Raw genomic sequence first — 13,072 nt, 5'->3', positions numbered from 1 at the left:
ACCGCCACCCAATCAAGCCACCCAACCGGCACCAGAACCACCCAACTGGCGCCCAACCAAGCCACCCAACCGACACCAGAATTTCCCAACCGCCGCCCAACCAATCTACCCACACACGTGAAAACCACCCACCACTTGAAATCCGCCACAACCACCCACCCACAAACCCTAGAAAAAATGGAAGAATCGAGAGAAAGGGAGGGGAGAAAAAAGATGCAGCGACTAGAAGGGGAGTGGGAGGATGCGACGGCAATGGGGAGGGGGAACGTTGCGGCGGCAAAGGGAGGGGAAACATCGCGACGGCAAGGGGCTAAGGTGGAATTGACAGGGTTGCAGCAACAAGGGGAGAGGATGGAGATGTTGCAACCGCAAAAGGAGGGGTAGTGGCGGCGGAACTGGGGTGGGGCAGCGGCGGCACTGGGGTGTGGGGGAGATGGCGGGGGATATGGTGGTGTTATGGTGGAAGAAGAAGAAATAGGAAAGACAATGTACTAACCAAACAACACATTAAATCTAAGGGTTTTGGTTTCCTTTCCCCATCAACCCCTTTCTTGATTCCATTCCCTTTACCCCTTTACAACCAAACGCCCCCTAAAGTCTTAACCACAAAGTCAAATGATAGTTGATATTTATCATTTTATTAAAGTTTAATATTAATAAATGAAAGATATATCTACCCGAGACGTGACCCGCACCTAAAATCTAGTTGTAGAAAGATAAAGGAGAGGTCTTACAATTAACAAAGTGCCGATAGTGAGCATTGTGCTTATGAGGCAAAATGCGATTGAACAAGAATAAAATGTGCGCACGAGGATTATTTAGTTAAGTATAATGAAACTTAAGTTAAATAAAAAAACTATATTTATCAAGGATGTCTTGGTCTAGTGGTTAAAATTAAGGTGCTATGAACGATAGGTCATAGATTTGAATCTCCTCTCCGGCCCCTTCTTTGTACTGCCTTCGTGGCTCATATGGATAAAAAAGGTCTTTAATCTTTTGTAACAGAATCCAACTCCAATATTTTTTGGGAAATTAGACAGGAATAATCCCACCTTTTCCCGATCTGCCAAAAATAATCCCACCTTTGGATTATTCCAGAATAACTAAATCACTTTTTTTGGTCCTAGTAACTTAGAACTTGGTAAATCGGTAAACCAAGTTAATTTTTGATTCAACCTTTCCCCGACTGATTTGGACTCCGCCCCAGCCACCAGGCTCCTACCCCATCTCTCTCCCGTTGCCGATTCTCTCTTCCTCCTATCTCTCTCCTCTTTTTCTCTCTCCTCTTTCTCTTTCTCCTATAATCATGTGTGTATGTTGTGGTGGTTGTACGATCTCTCTCTTCGAGCGATGGTTGTGTGTGGTGATGGTGGTCGTTGTCAACAGTGGTGGTGTCGAGAAAGCTCAAAGAGAGGAAAGGACAGGGGGTAAAAAGATACAAAAGGAGAGGGGAGGGGGGAGTGATGGGGTCATGGGGCGAAGGGGGGAGGGGTGGCAGGGTTGGCTACACGCGAAGGGTCTGGGGTTTGCAGGGTGGGGTTGGGGCTGGGTGTGGCAGCAGGCAGGAGAGATGAACAAGGAAGGGAGGTGGTAAAAATCGGATAAATGTCATACCTAACTTGTTACTGGTCATTATGTTCCTAGGACCAAAAAAATCGATTTAGTAAGCAAAGATAGGATTATTCCAGAACAATCCAAAGGTGAAATTATTTTTGACAGATTGGGAGGGATTAATCCTGTCCAATTTTTCTATTTTTTTAAGTCTTCAAAATGTTCATTATTACAAAATAACATTGTATTTGACCACTAATAACATTAATGTCAGCCAATATACAAAAAATTCTTACTTTTTATTTTTTATAAGTACAAAAATTATTAAAAGAGACGATCTAATTTTAATATAACTGTAGACTTAGTCATTAGAGTCCGTTTTCGGAGAGACAGTCTCACGTTAGTGTTAACGTGAGACCGTTGATGTCATTCTGACATCACACACGTGCATCCAACCAGCAGTAGAATAGTTAAGCGCTTACACCCATTAGTTATGGTAGCCTTAAATTGCTTCTGGATGAATTAGTTAGGCGCAAGAGTATATTAGTTAAGCGCTGGAGTATATTAGTTAAGCACTGGAGTAGTATATTAGTTAAGCGTTTGAGTATATTAGTTAAGCGCTGAAGTATATTAGTTATATCATAAAAATCTATTTATAATGCATTTTATTGGTCATAACTTCAATATCAGGCATATATAATTATGTCTTTCTAAAAAACACTAATGCATTAATTCTCTCTTTCTTAAATAACTATCGCATTTTTGCATTAGTAATGCCGACCTCAAATAATCATTGCAAAAACAATGTTTACTAATGCATACAATAAATAAAACTAATGACCTTAAAATCATAATTATATAATTGTTAACCAAATATCAAAACTATAACCATAAACCATGCATCATTGTTACTCATGAAATTAATAAATAATTGTTCATATGTTATAATTATAATCTTTCAGTTATTTTGCAAACTAAAACTATCAGGCATAAAACCGGAACCAAAAAAAAGTCATAACTAATGTAAAAAACAATAATAAGTAAATACCTAAGTATAATAACTATTTATCATAAAACTATAACTAATAGCCAGAATCACAACTATCAACCATAAAACCATAATTAAAGGCCGAGGGTGAGAATTGGAGGAAAAACAGACTCGTCTAACGTTAGTGTTAACGTGAGACGGTCTTTTATGAGACTTTGCATAGTCACTAAATGGATTAAACTAGTCACTGAAAAACTAACCTAGTCACTATTGGGCTAATTCTCTTTTAAATATTGGGCTTATCATTATTTAATCTATACAAATATATTAAAAGGCCTGCGTGCCAATGTATACACGCCACGTGACACATCTGTTATCCCATTAGAATTGTCCAATGTTTACATAAGTCATGTCAATTAAAAAAAGTAAAACTAGCTTGCAACAAGATTTGAACCCATGACCTCTTGCTATTATACATGACAATTACCATCTCAACCAACTTTTAATCATGTTTTAAGTGTCCAAATTATTATATTTGTACCTTTTAAATGTTGAGTTTTCCTTAATATATTTTAACGGGAATGAAAAAAATGCATATCAAGTTCAGAAAACAATACTAACACGGGACAATTTCCGGGCCCATATACTAATTTTAATTTAAAAATAGGCGATCTCTTAAAAGACAAACTCTTAAAAGTAAACCAACTCTAAAAAGTTCATTTGAAAACAACGTTGAGTTCTACCAATAATAGCATTACGTTTAGCCTATAAAATTAAAACATCATTGATTTCTAATAGTAGATTCAAATCTAAATTATTCAAAATGTTTATATCAATAGCTCATTTACAAGAATCACCAAAATTCAGATCTCCAAATTTCTTTTACACATCTAGATTCTAGTCATCTAGCACATGAATGACCTTTTTTTGGTTGATGGCAAAATTCTTTCCCAAATGAAATCCACACTCCACTGCACCTAAATGTCCATTTATTTCAACTTATTTTGTCTTATCTTATCTAAACTTATCTTATCTAAACTTATCTTTTTTCTTTTTTTTTTTCTGAAATGAGTGAATATAAGTTAACAAAATATCTTATCTTATCTTGTCTAATTTGATCATATCTATCTTATCTTGTCTAATCTTATCTTATCTTATCTTATTTTATCTTATCTTATCTTATCTTATCTTATAAGATCTTAAATAAGTCAAAATAAGTTGAATCGGGCCTAAGCAGGAGAAATAATAGCAACTGTGAGGACTTTCCAAAGTTCCAGCATATGCAAATCGGATTCATTGAAGGCGAAATCCAAACTGTTATAGCAATTTACACTAATACTAGATTACTATTGCTGTCCTTCCGAGGGAGTTTGTGAAAGTAAATCCACACTGGTAAGATGCTCAACATTTCCTTCAACTTGACGCTTATCTTGCAAAGGATGGTTAGATTCCCTCTTCATGAAATGAAAGCCCATTATATCCCTGTACTCTCCCGTTCCAAGGCAACGAGTACAGTCTCCAAGACCACTGCCACCACATATCTTGCACCTGAACAGTTAATCAACCCAAGCGAAGAATGCTTAAATAGATTACTTACATGAACTTGGAAAAGACTTAGACGACTCACCATTTCGGCCATTCACCTCTGGGAAGCATAACTAAATCTGTGTAATTTGTTCTCCCTGTAATCCGAATGAAAGTTTAGTTGGTTAGCCTGTAGCTATATTGTTATTGAGTGAAAGTTATCCTAAAATTTACCAGACAAGATTTCCCATTGGAATCATATAAAAAGAATCAAGGGTCTTCCCTGCGTATGTTTATTTAACAACCCCAAAAATTCTGTTCCTCAGAATATAAATACTAAAAGTGCTCAACATATGTAGCTTTTGACGATGTTCCCTAATTCAGGTTGGCTTACTATTCTTATCATCTTCATGCTTTTTCTCTCTTTAACCAACAAGTCAATCTTAGTTGCCAACTTGCCATGGGATTTGGTTGTATTGTATTCCTATATGAAGTAATATGTGAAGAAAATCAAAGGGTACTTAGGAAAACAAGGAAAAGTGACATGGGAGGAAGAGATAAATGGAAGGTACCTCTTCCATGACAATGATGACAACCAACTCTCCCACTTCCATCACAAACAACGCAAGATGGCTCCGGTTTTCTTCTAATCTCTCTTCTAACATTTGACTACAAAACAAGAGGGAATTTCTTAACCAATTACATAGCATATACTTCTCTATGATCAATTCAGCGAAACCTAGACTAAGGTTATGTTCTTATTTTCTTCCCTTAAATAAATAAGTTACAAAATTACAATAAGTTCAAACAAGGGCTCAACTTCAATTCACAACTAAAATAAATTTAGATAACTTCAAATTAAGAACAAAAAAAAGTAAAAGTAAGGCTCTGTTTGGTAGGATGCAAAACATTTTACTGGAAAATTGTTTTCCTCTATTTTCACTTTTACATTGTTTGATTTGCAAAGGAGTGTAAAACCATTTTCCCTAGAAGTAAAATTGTTCTCCCAACGATAGAAAACCATTTTCCCTTCCAAATAAAGAGAAAACTGCTTTCCTTCCTCTTCCTTATCTCTCTTGTACACTCCCCTCGCTACCTCTGTACTTTCCCTTTTATTTTCCTTTTGTTTCGTCATTTTTATTACATGGAGCCAAACAACATAAACTAAGTTTCGAATTGTGTTTTCTATTGTTTTCCATGAAAAACATATCAACTAAAAATGTTTTAAACCCAACCAAACCAAGCCTTAAGTTCTAATAAGTTTCAATATGTTCAACTAACAACTATAAGTTCCAATAAGTTGAAAATTAATTCAAACAAGTCCAATTCATTTGAATAGCATCCACCCTACCTATAGGCTATAGCGAAGTTCGGGGGTAGGTTATATTTAGGTGCCCTGTTGCCTTAAATTTTCTCTAATCACTATCACAATTCACAGCAATTCATTTCCATGAAAAAAGAACTTAACCAAATACTCAATTATAGCTACATGTTGCCACAAAATTCTCAACAATTTGTAACATTACCAATCATCAACAAGCATAATAACATCAGAAGTTGATAACTCAGTAAATATCAGATGAAGCACGAAATATAACTATATAAGCACGAAAGTGTCAAATTCTTGTAATTTAAGGTAAATTAAAGTTTCAATTTAGATTTTAGATTAGGTCAAAATACAAACTCAATTAAACCGAAAAAAATAAAAGAGAGAGTATGTTACTTGAGTGCGGACGAGGAAGGAAGGCTTGGAGAAAGAGAGATGAAGAGCGTCATTTGGTGTTCGTCGAGGAATAAAATCGTCGGAATTTGCAGTGCTTGAATTTGAATTTGAATTCGAAGAAGATGAATATGTCGTAATTGCGACACTTCTTGGCAATTGAAGTGCACCTGTCATCATTTTCTCTCTCTTTTGCTGCTGCTGCTCGGAGACTCGAGAGGGTTTTTGTGTATGTTTTGTTCTTTATGGTCTCGCTTGAATTATACCTCCTCCATTTTTTTATTACAATAATAATTTCACTTAATCACTTTTGATATAAAAGTAAATTTAGTTGACAATATTACTTTTAATTTATCTTACGAAAATCATTATTAATTACTCACTTTGACTCATAAGGTTGTTTTTACTTTATTAAGGATTAATTTCTCTCCTACTTTAATTAATTAAACGAGCACCTCTATGCTAAACTACCCACTTTTCCCACTCTCTTAATAATCATGACCAAACTCATTGTTGCAATAGAAATAGAAGGGAGGTAGTACATAGTAGTAACATTGATTAATGATTTTAATTCAATTTTACTTCTTGGAAGTTGAAAGAGATTTTAAGAATTAACTAGTTGTTGGATATGAGTGATATTATGAGTAATTTAATAACATAAAAAAAAATGTACAGTTTGAGGTTGACATTTTGTCACAAGGACAAATCATAGTTTGGACGTGCTTGGATTTGGGTAATAAATTACAGGGTAATAAAAAATCAAACTACCTTAATAAAGGAACAATGAAGGTGAATTCAAATGGCTACAAAGTGATAATGTGATCTTGTTATGATGAGAAGGAAGAAAAGAAGAAGTTATACCCCTCCAAATTAGGGCAACAATTATTCTAGAGGGGGTGGTGGCTTGGTGGGTAACGATCATCTCCATAATGAAAGTGATAATTCCCTTATTTGTTTATTTTTCTTCTTAGTATCACTAGTTTATCCTTTTTATCACCACTTCTTCCCCTTCCTAATCGCTTCTAACCACCTTACTTTCATTACTTTGACTTTTGTTATCCCCTTAATGCATTATACTCGATCCAAGCGAAAAGTGGTACAATTCATGACATTACAAAATAAAAAGTCACGAGTTTGAGACCTTTTATGTAGATTTTTGATCATTTTCTAAGAGAGCGACATGTTAGCGTATAAACTCCATGTTAGAGACAAAGCGATGCCACATCAACATATGAGGTGGGATGACATGTTGTGACATGCAATACTTGCCCACACTATATAATAATATATATACATATGGTTGTATTACTTATATGAATTTGATGAATTTTACTGATTGAAAATGATTTGTTCTATGTGTTTGGTTTGACGAAACACAGAAAAGAAAATCATTTTTATGAGAAAACACAATTGTTGAATATATATTTTTTTCTTATTTGATTTCTTGTCTTAAAAGTTGGAGAGAAAATTAAAATGGAAGGTGTGGTAGTAATATGCAAATTAGTAGGTGCACACGTTTGTACGGTGATGAAGGTGTGTACGATGAACATCAAACACTAGGTTATGGACATAAAGATCAATACCAATGAACATATACTAACAGAGATATACACATGTTTATTTGGCTTGTTAACCATGTACATGTGTTCATTTAACTTGTTATACATGTATATTTGGCTTGTTAGTTATGTACATGCGCACACCTTTTTCATCATACGGACGTGTGTACCATCTACAGATTGGTAGTAATGTAAAAGAAAAACACTCCCTCCTGTCTTTATTAATTTACCTGTTTCTTTTGCACAAAAGTTTTAGGAGAAACAATGTTGTGGGACATAGAAAGAAAGAGAAACTATTATTTTATGTTGAAGTTGAATGTGTATGATGGAAAGTTGGTGGTCCCACTCCAAAAGTAGAAACAAAAGAAATATGTAAACTAATAAGGGACATCCCAAAAAGGAATACAGGTAAACTAATAAAGACCGAAGATAATATATTTTCCCTAACACCATTTGCCGCCCGAATTTACTAAAAATCGTTCATATTTTTTCACTCCCCTATATTTTACCTTTTATTCCACTACACAATAAAGAGCACCCTTCCAAGTTCCAACCTCAAGGTTTGGGGTTTAATCCACACTATAGGCACTTTGAGGGTAGGGATTTCCCTTCCCCTTCCCCCTTACTCTTAGGTGCCTGTCCCATTAAGATCCGAGTGGGGTCCGGGCCACTCCTTCTTACCAAAAAATAAAAAAAAATAAAAAAACAAAACCAATTTCAACCTTTTACAAAACCAAAAGAACAGCAAAAATGAGAAAACTGTTGAGAAACAGTGAATTAGAAAATTTCACTGTTCAAGCATAGTGAATGTCATTACTGCATGTTAGGAAAGTTTTCTTCCGCGCAGAAATTGTTGAAAATGTAATGTTAAAAACAGTATACTTTTGCCTATAAATACCGATGTAAGAAATCAGTTCTTCAGATCAATGCAATACAATACTCTCTGATATATTTGCATAATTTCTCTCTCTATTTCTTACAACACGTTATCAGCACGAGTGTTCTACCGGAAATTTTTTTTAAGGTATCTTTAAAATTTTTACATCCATTTTGTTTTTAAGTTTAAATTTTTTTTTCCAAGCTCAACCCTTTACTATCCAAACATGGACCAACAAAGTAACGGGATTAACATTGTTTTACACAATGTCTCTGTCTCGGGTATTTATTTTTGGATAGAGCAAACAATGTGCCATTCACTACCAACCCAGCGAGGGGAACTGTAATACAGCCCCGACCCAGTAACCGTAACAACGGTACAAATACTCATACCAGAGAAAACCCACAAACCCCTGTTCCCAACACCAATAATAACCCTCCTATACAACCAGCTGAAAATCAACCTCCGCCCAGTAATAAAAGAGATAGAGATGAACAGGAAGAAACTAGTAGTAAACGTCACCATACTACTAACGCAGAAAACAAATAATTTTAACGCCACCTTCATGGAGGGCAAGGACATTTTATTTACGTTATTTTATTTTATCTGCTCTTAAACCGCCTATATGGACAGGTTAATTTTTTTATTGCCACCTATATGGACGGCCTAGTGAAGTGATAGCATTATTATGTCTTATATGTGCAATAATGTTGTATGTATGCAGGGAACAAGCATTCAGAACATTATTATATATTATTGTCTCTAATCTTCTACTTTTTTTGCATTTATAGTTACATATATTATATTACCAATTTACTAGCATGCTCTAATATATATTTGTCAATATTAGAATTTTATTGCGTTGTATATTTTTTAACTGTATATGAACTGCACAGTTAGGGATAACCCTCTATAAAAGCGGATTACCATCCCCATTTTCACCACATATCCCTTATCTTCTTCCGATTTTTTTCTCTCTAAACCCACAAATTTTTTTCCTTCTTCCTCAACCTTCCGGCCACCATGTTTAACGCCGACGACAACCGTCCTCCACCCTCATCTTCCTCTTTTGAAGAGGATTTTAGGAAAATAAAACTCTACTTATTTCTTATAGCCGGTTTCTTTTTCCTCCTCATGGCATTAATGATATACCTCCTAATACATAAATAGGAGACAAAAAAAAAAAATTTCCCCCGGAAGAATGGCGAAAAATGCACATGAATATCAATTTTTTTTGTCTTTAAGTGCATTTTAGGAAGTTTTTTTTATTTATTCACTTGTTGTATTTTATTTTTGGTATTTTCTTGTTTTTTTTTGCTTAGCTTCATTATTGTTGTACGCTATTTTTATTTTTTTTGTTTGTATTATTTATCTATAATAATAATGATATAAATCAGGGGGAGATAATATATATATGTGATTTATCATCATTACTAATTTCAAATATTTACCTATTTGTAGTCAAAAGAATGGGAGATCTAGTGAAAAGACAATTTAACATACTAGATCTATCTGGGCAAAAGTTTTTAGAATGGACGGTGGACGCCCAAATGAATTTAAAGGCCCAAGGACTGGAACATACAATTAAAGATGTGACAACCCAACAAGGGGATGCAACTACAACAGCCGCATCAGTTAAAATTGCGACTGTACAAGAAAAGGCAAAAGCCTTAGTCCTCCTAAGACATCATTTACATGAAAGTTTAAAAAGTGAATATCTACTTGTGGATGATCCAAAAGAACTATGGGATAGCCTAAATGAAAGATATGGGCATCACAAAAATGTGCTTCTCCCAAAGGCACATTATGACTGGACCAATCTGAGGTTCCAGGATTTTAAAACGGTCAGTGATTACAATTCAACATTGTTTAGAATTGTATCATTGTTAAGATATTGTGATCATCCCATCACAGAAGAGCAAATGATAAACAAAACGCTCTCCACTTTCCACGCCTCTAATATCATATTGGCAGAACAATACAGGTTCAGAGCTTTCAAAAAGTACTCTGAGCTAATCTCAGTACTACTTGTGGCTGAACAAAATAATGATCTTTTGCTGAAAAATCATAATCTTAGACCTACGGGGTCTTCAGCCACTCATGAGATAAATGCTATAGAAAGCTCTAATCCACCAGAAGCAAATGCTATACATAGTGGTGGACGCGGTAATTACAACGGTCGTGGGAGAGGACGTGGTAATTACCGTGGCCGAGGGCGTGGACGTGGAAGAGGCCGATTTTCCCCAAGAAATAATAATTTTAAACATTCTGATAAAAATTGGGGACAATCATCTGGAAATCAGAGGCAGACGTCCTATAAAGGAAATGATACTTGCCATAGATGTGGCATGACTGGGCACTGGGGCCGCACATGTCGTACTGCCAAACATTTGGTAGATCTATATCAAGCTTCAATAAAAAACAAAGGAAAAAATGCTGAAGCAAACTTTGTTAATGAAGCCACTACATCCATGCCCAGCCTTGATGTTTCAGATTTTTTTATGGATGATGCTGAAGTTGAAAATAAGTTTGTTTAGATCACAATCGATTAATGTGCTTAGTTTATTTCAACTGCTTCAATATCCACTTTCATGTATTTGTTCCTTATTTTTATAAAAATACGTATTTTTCTTATACTAATCATCGTATTTATTATTTATGAAGATATGAATTCATCAGAAGTTGGAATTAAAGAACAATGTCTCCTGGACAGTGGGACAACACACACCATATTGAAAAATAAAGAGTATTTTTCAAAACTTACAATATTCCAAGCAAATGTTAGTACAATTTTGGGACAGCCAAGCTAATTGAAGGCTCTGGAAAAGCTTGCATTATATTTCCAAATGGGACAAAATTGATAATTAATGACGCATTATATTCGAGTAAATCTCGAAGGAACCTCATAAGTTTCAAAGATGTACGTCAGAATGGTTACCATTTGGAAACAATGACAGTGAACAAAGAGGAATTCATATGCCTAACGGCAGAGAAAAACGGCAAGAAATACATCTATGAAAAATTGCCAGCAATTTCCTCGGGACTATATCGCATAGATATACGTCCGATTGAAATTAATATGATATCTAACCAGAAGTTAGATAATAGAAATTCATTTACTCTATGCATGACCGATTAGGCCATCCTGGCACAGGAATGATGCATAGAATCATTGAAAACTCAAATGGACACTCTATAAAGAATGTCAAAATTCCTCGGTCAAATGAATTAACATGCTCTGCATGCTCACTTGGCAAATTGATAATCAGACCATCTATAAATAAGATTGCCACTGAATCTCCAATGTTTTTAGAAAGAATTCAAGGAGATATTTGTGGGCCTATTCATCCTGCATGTGGACCATTTCGTTATTTCATGGTATTAATTGATGCCTCTACTCGATGGTCACATGTGAGCCTTCTGTCAAGCAGAAATGTTGCATTTGCAAAACTTTTGGCTCAAATAATTCGATTAAGAACTCAATTCCCAGATCATACAATAAAGAAAATAAGATTAGACAATGCTGGGGAATTTACATCCCAAACATTTAATGACTATTGCATGTCTATTGGGATTATTGTTGAGCACCCTGTACCTCATGTACATACACAAAATGGTCTTGCTGAATCATTAATCAAAAGACTACAATTAATTGCAAGACCATTAATAATGAGGTCAAAATTGCCATCTACTACTTGGGGTCATGCTATATTACATGCGGCAACATTGATAAGATTAAGGCCGACAGCCTATCACAAATTCTCACCATTACAATTAGTATCTGGTCGAGAACCGAATATCTCACATTTGAGAATTTTTGGGTGCGCTGTACATGTACCTATTGCTCCGCCCAACGTACTAAAATGGGTCCACAAAGAAGGATGGGAATATATGTTGGATTTGAATCTCCATCAATTATCAAATATTTAGAGCCAACAACTGGTGATCTATTTACGGCTCGATTTGCCGACTGTCATTTTAATGAGTCGGTATTCCCATCCTTAGGGGGAGAGAAAGTGGACCCACAAAATATAAAATCGGAAATTACATGGAACGCATCGCAAATGTCGTTTCTGGACCCGAGAACAAATTCATGTGAACAAGAAGTCAAGAAAATTGTTCATCTGCAAAGTATTGCAAACCAATTGCCAGATGCATTCACAGATTCTAAGAAAGTGACAAAGTCACATGTACCTGCTGCGAATGCTCCGGAACGGATTGAAATTCCTAATGACAATAAGGCAATTGAAAATGAGTCAATAGCACGTCGAAAACGTGGCAGACCACCCGGTTCTAAAGATTTAAAACCGAGAAAAATGAAAAGGCAAGGGAGACAACGAACGAAATTAATATAAATCTCCCAACAGAGCATGATGAAAACAAAAATGAAGAGAAACGTGTTCCAGAAGAAAAGGAACATGAAAGCGTAGACAACAATGAAACTTCAATTAATTATGTTTCTACAAAGAGACAATGGAATCGAAAAGATGTTGTCTTGAATGAAATTTTTGCTTACTCGATAGCGTTGAAATGACATACGATGAAAATGATGTAGAGCCAAATACAGTTGATGAATGTCGCCGTAGAAAAGATTGGCCAAAATGGAAAGAGGCAATTCAAGCAGAATTGAGATCACTTGAAAAACGTGAAGTATTCGGTCAAATAACCCAAATACCAAAAGGTGTAAAACCAGTTGGGTACAAATGGGTATTCGTGAGAAAACGAAATGAGAAAAATGAGGTTACTAGATATAAGGCAAGATTAGTAGCCCAAGGCTTCTCGCAAATGCCAGGGATTGATTATGATGAGACATATTCTCCAGTAGTCGATGCAACTACACTAAGATTTCTGGT

At 35.3% G+C, this 13,072-nt stretch overlaps 1 protein-coding gene across 1 annotated transcript; it reads right to left on the bottom strand.

Annotated features, from left to right (window-relative positions):
- Window positions 1–3,801: 3,801 nt before the first annotated feature.
- On the bottom strand, window positions 3,802–6,059 carry LOC104905205 (uncharacterized). Its single transcript, XM_010693661.4, has 4 exons — window positions 5,787–6,059; window positions 4,636–4,732; window positions 4,167–4,221; window positions 3,802–4,087 (listed from the first exon to the last, which is right to left on the bottom strand). Exons 1-4 carry the CDS (start codon window positions 5,961–5,963, stop codon window positions 3,886–3,888), a joined length of 531 nt encoding a protein of 176 aa, XP_010691963.3. The 5' UTR covers window positions 5,964–6,059; the 3' UTR covers window positions 3,802–3,885.
- Between the last annotated feature and the right edge of the window lie 7,013 nt (window positions 6,060–13,072).

The sequence above is a fragment of the Beta vulgaris genome, chromosome 1 (assembly GCF_026745355.1).
Source record: "Beta vulgaris subsp. vulgaris cultivar EL10 chromosome 1, EL10.2, whole genome shotgun sequence".
NCBI lineage: Eukaryota > Viridiplantae > Streptophyta > Magnoliopsida > Caryophyllales > Amaranthaceae > Beta > Beta vulgaris.
This window is presented reverse-complemented; position numbering and strand designations above follow the sequence as displayed.